Source organism: Microtus oregoni, unplaced genomic scaffold (genome assembly GCF_018167655.1).
Source record: "Microtus oregoni isolate MIOR12 unplaced genomic scaffold, Mior012 000221F_ref0000299, whole genome shotgun sequence".
In the NCBI taxonomy this organism is placed as follows: Eukaryota; Metazoa; Chordata; class Mammalia; order Rodentia; family Cricetidae; genus Microtus; species Microtus oregoni.
Genome location: NW_024544889.1, coordinates 1 through 6,038, shown reverse-complemented (window position 1 = coordinate 6,038; position 6,038 = coordinate 1). Strand labels below are relative to the sequence as shown.

General features: G+C 50.2%; 1 protein-coding gene across 1 annotated transcript; it reads right to left on the bottom strand.

Moving 5' to 3' along the window:
* Nucleotides 1–359: 359 nt before the first annotated feature.
* On the bottom strand, nt 360–4,042 carry LOC121445597 (homeobox protein ARX-like; the record flags this gene model as incomplete). Its single annotated transcript, XM_041647742.1, has 2 exons — nt 360–1,481; nt 3,714–4,042. Coding segments are annotated over 2 exons (570 nt in total), but the record flags the coding sequence as incomplete, so codon positions are not given.
* Between the last annotated feature and the right edge of the window lie 1,996 nt (nt 4,043–6,038).

The following is a 6,038-nucleotide window of genomic DNA, read 5'->3' as shown; positions in this document are numbered from 1 at the left end:
CCAACCAAGACACCGCTTGTTCCAAATTTCTCTTTTCACGGTTGTCAGCAGCACCTACTTTACACCCACCTACTGTGGAACCCACCCTACAATCTCCCTGGCCCAGGATCCTCAGCATCAACTGCGACAGATCTCTGTGATGCTCTTGGAAAGCACCACTGTGGTGCCCTTTTGAGTATCACTTTCAAACCAGGGGCCTCTGCCTGTAAGATAAACTCAAGAGCTACTGCAACAGCAGAGCCCACCCTTGGTCTCGGTGGGGAATAAGGACTTGGACTGTCCCCTCGGGATCTCTATAGAGTATTCACACTTCCTTTTGTTAAACATATATTTTTTTTATTTTGAGCGTGACACTTCTCCACTAGATATCAAGGAAAAGTGGTAACAATTACACATTACACAAAAGTACTGTACCATTGCCTTTATCTTGAAGGTTTCCGAAGCTTCTACAGTTAATAAGTTAAATAAAGGGCTTGAGTACATAAATATTTGTCTAGGAACCCTACCGTATCTACAACACAGTAAGAATCTACAGGAGGACAAACTTTTACCATACCACGCTGAGTGCAATTGCGTTATAACATTTCAAATATACAAAGCTCTGTTCTTTTTTTAATAACAATGGTATGTACAGAATCAATAATCACAGTTTGGTGACTTCAATAGTCCGTATTCTAGCAGAGTATTTCCCTTTGGTTTGATATAAAAACCTTGGTTGGTGTATGATAAAGAAGAGAACAAGAACGAGATGCCCCTTTCCTTTAAGTGCACTGTTAGCTATCCTACAGACTCGCATTTGCTTCCCTTGCCCTGGCGTCTAGCCGGGCCTGCGCTGAAATCAATTTAGAGCGCCAAAATGCTATTCAAAAGAAAAGCTATGTGGGGTATCCGGAGGAAGAGAAGGTTGGGCTTTTAATTTTTTTAACTCCAATACTAGGCATCTTGGGAAGAAACCCTCCCCGTTAATTTCAGTAAGGTAAGAATGGGAGAGTGGACCTTCGAGTTGGAGCAACGTTGGCAGTAGCAGGGGTAGGGATGGGGGCAGGGGCAGGTGGACAGCCAGAGGAAGAGGTGCCACATCTTTTAGCGCCAAGTGCTGCCTTGTCCGCGTCCAGGCTGCTGCGAAGGCGGCTGCGCTCTGTCTGTTGCCATCTTGGGAGTGTGCTGGTCCTCTGTTTCCATTTGGTCTTGAGTGATGCTGAGTGAGGTGACCTTTAGGGGCGCGAGAGTGGAGGGCATTTTAGCACACCTCCTTGCCCGTGCTGGTGCCCGGCAGGATGTTGAGCTGCGTGAGCTGCGCGGCGTGCTCCTTGGCCTTCAGCCTCAGAGCCGCTATGCTGGACGCGCGTCTGTCTGCAGCTGCGGTGGCCGGGTCGGCCAGCGCTCCCGAAGCCACTGCGCCCTCCACCGCGGGTGTGGGCTGTCTCAGGAACGCAGCCGCGGTCGACGCGCTGGTCAGGGGGGCCATGGTGGAAAAGAGCCTGTGGGGAGAGCAAACAGCGCTGTCACGGCCTCGTGAGCTGAGTGCGGCTCCGGGGACAGCGAGTCCCTCCACCTCTCTCTCACCCGGGCGGCAAGGGTGGAGGGCGCGGAGCAGCTGGGGGAGTTAGGCCCCTAGTGGGACTCTAGCTGAGACTAGGCAGGGCTGGAGCTACGTTAGGCTGGTGGTTTTGCCTGAGCTGAGAAACCAACAGGAAAAGAAAGTTCAAGGGACCAGACACGTCCGGGGAGGACGAATTCAGAGGGAGGCCCTGCAGCCCAAATCACGAGGCCCATGTGCGTGGATTCTGGACTTTCACTTAAGAAAGCCAGTGTTCCGAGGTCAGTTCCTGGAGTGATGCTGTTGGTAGGAGAGCAAGTGATGGGAGACCGGAGAGACAAATGCAAGGGAAAGAAAGAAAAAAAAAAACGAGAAGGGAAAGGCCAATGGGGGAGAGGTGCAGAAAGTAGGTTAAAAACTGTCGTAGACCCCACCCTGCAAACTCTCCGGGGCTCCTTTTGAGTGCGAGCCTTCTTTTGCCCAAGAAAAGCTGGCTTTGAGTGCTGGCCTTCCGGCCCGCCAGCACTGGCCGAGCCATCCTCTTGCAGGCGGCTAAACTACCAGCGGGGTGGGATGTTGGGCGCCCGCCTGTTGATTTCCATTTCCGCTCCACAGGCGCCTCGGACCTGCTGGGCACCCCAGGCCCCGCACCAAGACACTTTTTCCCCCACCACCTTCCTTGAGCCCCAGACCCCCCCCCCCAGATAGTTCCCAGACTTGGGAGCCACTTGCACCACTCAAGCCAATGCCTTAAACTGGGACCAGTGCCAGCATCTGCGCCACCGCCTCCGGGTGGCACCGGGATTACTCTGCGCGAGGGGATTACTCTCAATCCTTCCTCAAAACACCCTTGACCCGCAGCTGAGGCCCGAGCGCCCCAGGCCCTCACCTCCACGCTTGCCGCCAGGCGAGTTTTTCCAACCACCTCCCCACGGGCTCCTGCTCCAGACCCCCTAGGGGCCAATTCAGAATTTCCTCAATTAGAAATGAGCCCACCTGGGCTCTTGGAGTCACTGCTCCTGCTCTCCAGCCCTCTCGTCACTCACCATGCCAACCCCGTCTCCCCCTCCTTCTAAACTCGCAGAATCTCCGGTGTTTCAGCGGGGGTTCGCCTGGTTTTACTAACAGACATTTATTGTCAGAGGGGGGAAAGCAGGAAGGAGAGAGACACAGGACTTTACTTTCTCTTTTCAGAAGGAAATGATAATGGGTGACCTGGAGGGGGCGTACCATGCCCTGGTTTCATTAGGTAAACTGAGTCACCCCCACTTAACTACACTTTAAGGCACTAGCTAGGTATTTTCGTGGTTTAGTACATTAATTTTGCCTCAAGTCCTACTTTCAATTTTCTCGAGGATAATTTTTTTTGTTAAGTAGCTGCGCAGTTGGCTGAGTCTATTATTTCTTTGTTCTCCCAAAGAGAGATCATTGAAGCTGCATTCAGTCTTATTTTCACTGCACTTTCCAACTCAATACACCCCTCCTTTGTTTCTTTGTCTGTGTGATTACACAGATTTTTTATTTCATCAATGTTCATTTAAAGAAAGGGAGTTATAGACGATGAGATGGCTCTTTTATTTCGTTGTCTTGTGCCGCTGTCGGGGTCGGGGTTTGCACATACGGGGGTACTGGTGACATCACGTCAGAGAAGTGATGAGGAGCATAAAGTCTGGGAGAAGAAACAGTTCTGTGCACTTTAAGGGCCTCCTGGCTCCTGGGCTCCTGTAGGGGACCCCAAGTGTGTCCCTCAAGCTGCCAGGCTCTGTGGCTTTCAGAAGGACTTTTGCAAGGCTTTAAAGCCCTCCCAGCTCCGTAGCCTACACCTGTTCTCTCAAACCGCCCATGGCGGAGGGTACCTTCAAACCATAGTTTTGCACAGCTTTCATGAACACTTCTGGTCGTCACTGCTGTTACTGTCCATTGCTTTCCCCTTTCCTACTTACTCGTAACTCATTCTCTTCAAGATCTACTTTTCTTTCTAAAGTCAAAATTAGAGAGTATTTTGTTTGACTAAAGTCGCTTAGGTTGGGGGGAAAAAGATGCGTATAGTCCCCTCCTGCCTCCTCTCTGACCTCAGCATCTGCTTGGGTAGGAGAGAGACGGACGGACGGACGGACGGACGGACGGACGGACGGACGGACGGACGGACAGAGCCTCTTAAGGCTGTAGTTACCTGCCAAAGGCTGGGCTGATGAAGGCCGGGTGCCGGAACACCGCTGCTCCTAGGAAAGTACTCAGGCCCAGCGGCGCCCCGCTGGGCGGCAGGCTTGCCGAGCCCGGGGGCGGCGGCAGACTCGGGAAGGCGGCTGCAGCTGCAGCAGCAGCGGCGGTCCAGGCTGAGTCAAGCGCTGGGTGGTGCGGGGGAAAGGGGCTGGCATCCAGGTAGGGGCTGAGGGGGTGGGTGGCCGAGAGAGGACCGGGAAAGGGCAGCCCCGGGGGATGGGTCTGCGCACCAGCCTTCTCTCGCTTGCGCCACTTGGCCCGACGGTTCTGGAACCACACCTGCAAAATGTAGAGAGGCCTGGTTGGCTTAGCACTGGCTCACCCCTTCCCTGGACACCCTGGGTTTTCTCTCCCATCTTTCATTGTTCCTGCACCCACCTTGGCCTTCAGAACCCTCTGGGTGAAAAGGAGCCCAGACTTTAATCCAGCAGAAACCAATGGACAAGCAAGCCCTTAAAAGTGGTGTCTCTCTATCCCAGGCTTCCAAGATTCAGGAAAAGTTAAAACATGGGGACACCTAGATTGCCAGGTCTGGGCTGACCCTTCTTGTCTTTATTTAGGTCACTTAGACCTCTCTGGACCTCAGTTTTCTAATCTGTAAAATGGGGTCAATAACACTTTTCTCATAAGACTTTAATGAAGAATGCTTATAAGGCAACAAATGAAAACACATAGCGGCAGGAGCCACACATCTCTTCTGTGCATTCGAGATTTTCCCGTATTTCAGGGTTACCCAAGAGCCCAGGCAATGCCTGCTCTCTACTGAAAAGTCAAGCAGAGAGCTAAGTTATCCTCTGCAAAAATAAAATACCTACTGAACAGGAAGTGCACTGTACTGGGGTCTGGGTTTGGATAGGCTTGGGAGAAAGGTGAGAATGACTTCCAGTAAGTGAAAAAGAGACCTAGTTGTTCATAAAATGAAAAGGGACCAAAGCAGGCTCTGGATGAGACCTCCCTGGCCACTGGGATGGATTGTGCGACCCCCTGAGCACAGGAACTCAGAGGCAGGGCTTGCTCCATCTTCAGAGCAAACAGGGCCTTTTTTCCCCCCTGGGGGGAATGTGCTTTCATTCGGCTCTTTAAATAAGACAGTTCCAGGCTTGGAGGAGGTTTCCAGCCCAAGGTATTTTCCTAATTGTTAATAAGAATCACTTTGAACACAGACCTTTACCTAAAACATGGCAGCCACCATCATCTAAAAATATCCCCCAAAGCATGAAATCATTTTTCTGTGACCTGCTCATCACTCCCACAGCTCAGAAGCTGTGTGCCTTCTCCCCAGAAGGCATTAATATTTTTAGAGCTGAGTTTGTGACTGCACATGAGTCTGAAAATTAAGAATGAACTCTAGGGCTATCCCGAATTATATTAAAATATAATGTGAACTGCCACAGAGTAACATCTTTTTGAAAAAAAGAGTTAAAGGCATTCAGATATTTCAAATTTCCAACCTGGCTGGGGGTTAGTTACACTAGCAGCTAAGCTTGGCTGGACGTCTAGAGTCATCCAGGACAAGAAAAAAAAGAAATCAAGAATCTAAACTGACTGATTACTTAAGGTTCTGGAGGAAGGGGGCCATAGCATTTGGCAGCCTTCAAATAATCCATGTGTGCGTTATAGAAATTCTCTAGCTTGGAGACTCACAGACTTGAGAAAGTTAGACTATAGTTAGATTAGGCTAGACGGGCAGCTTTCTCACATCCAACCCGTCTAGACAAGAATATTCACCATTCCTTGATCGTAGGGAAAGGAATAAAAGAAGGGAAGTGGGGGTAGTGGAGGCAGAGGGGCCTTAAATAACACGGAATCCTTTCTAAAGGGAGATCGGCTGTCTCTTGGCTCTCTGGCTCAACTGCAATTATCAAGATGTCCCCTGCAATTCCTCATTATTGAATTAATACCTCTGAGGCCCCAAAGGTAAACGAAAGGACTCTGATAATTCATATTCCCTTTAATTACATCTTCTCCAGTGAATAGTGGGGAGAGAAGAAGGGGAGGGGCCCTCGCTTTCTTTTAAAAAGTTATTTAACTTTCCCACGACTTGTTCCCCTGAGCTGAAAATGTGGAGTTGCTGTCACATCTCTGTTTGACAATGGAGAAATGTGTCAACAGAAAGGAGGGGACAAGCCTCATCATTAGCCCTCTAATGCAAGAAGCTGTTGTGTATTAAATGAGCCATATGGAATTTATTGTGCTTTATCAGCGCTTGATTTTGACTGTAAAGTGATTCACTCAGCTTCTAACCCAGGGACATCTGTTTTCTGTTGGCCATCGG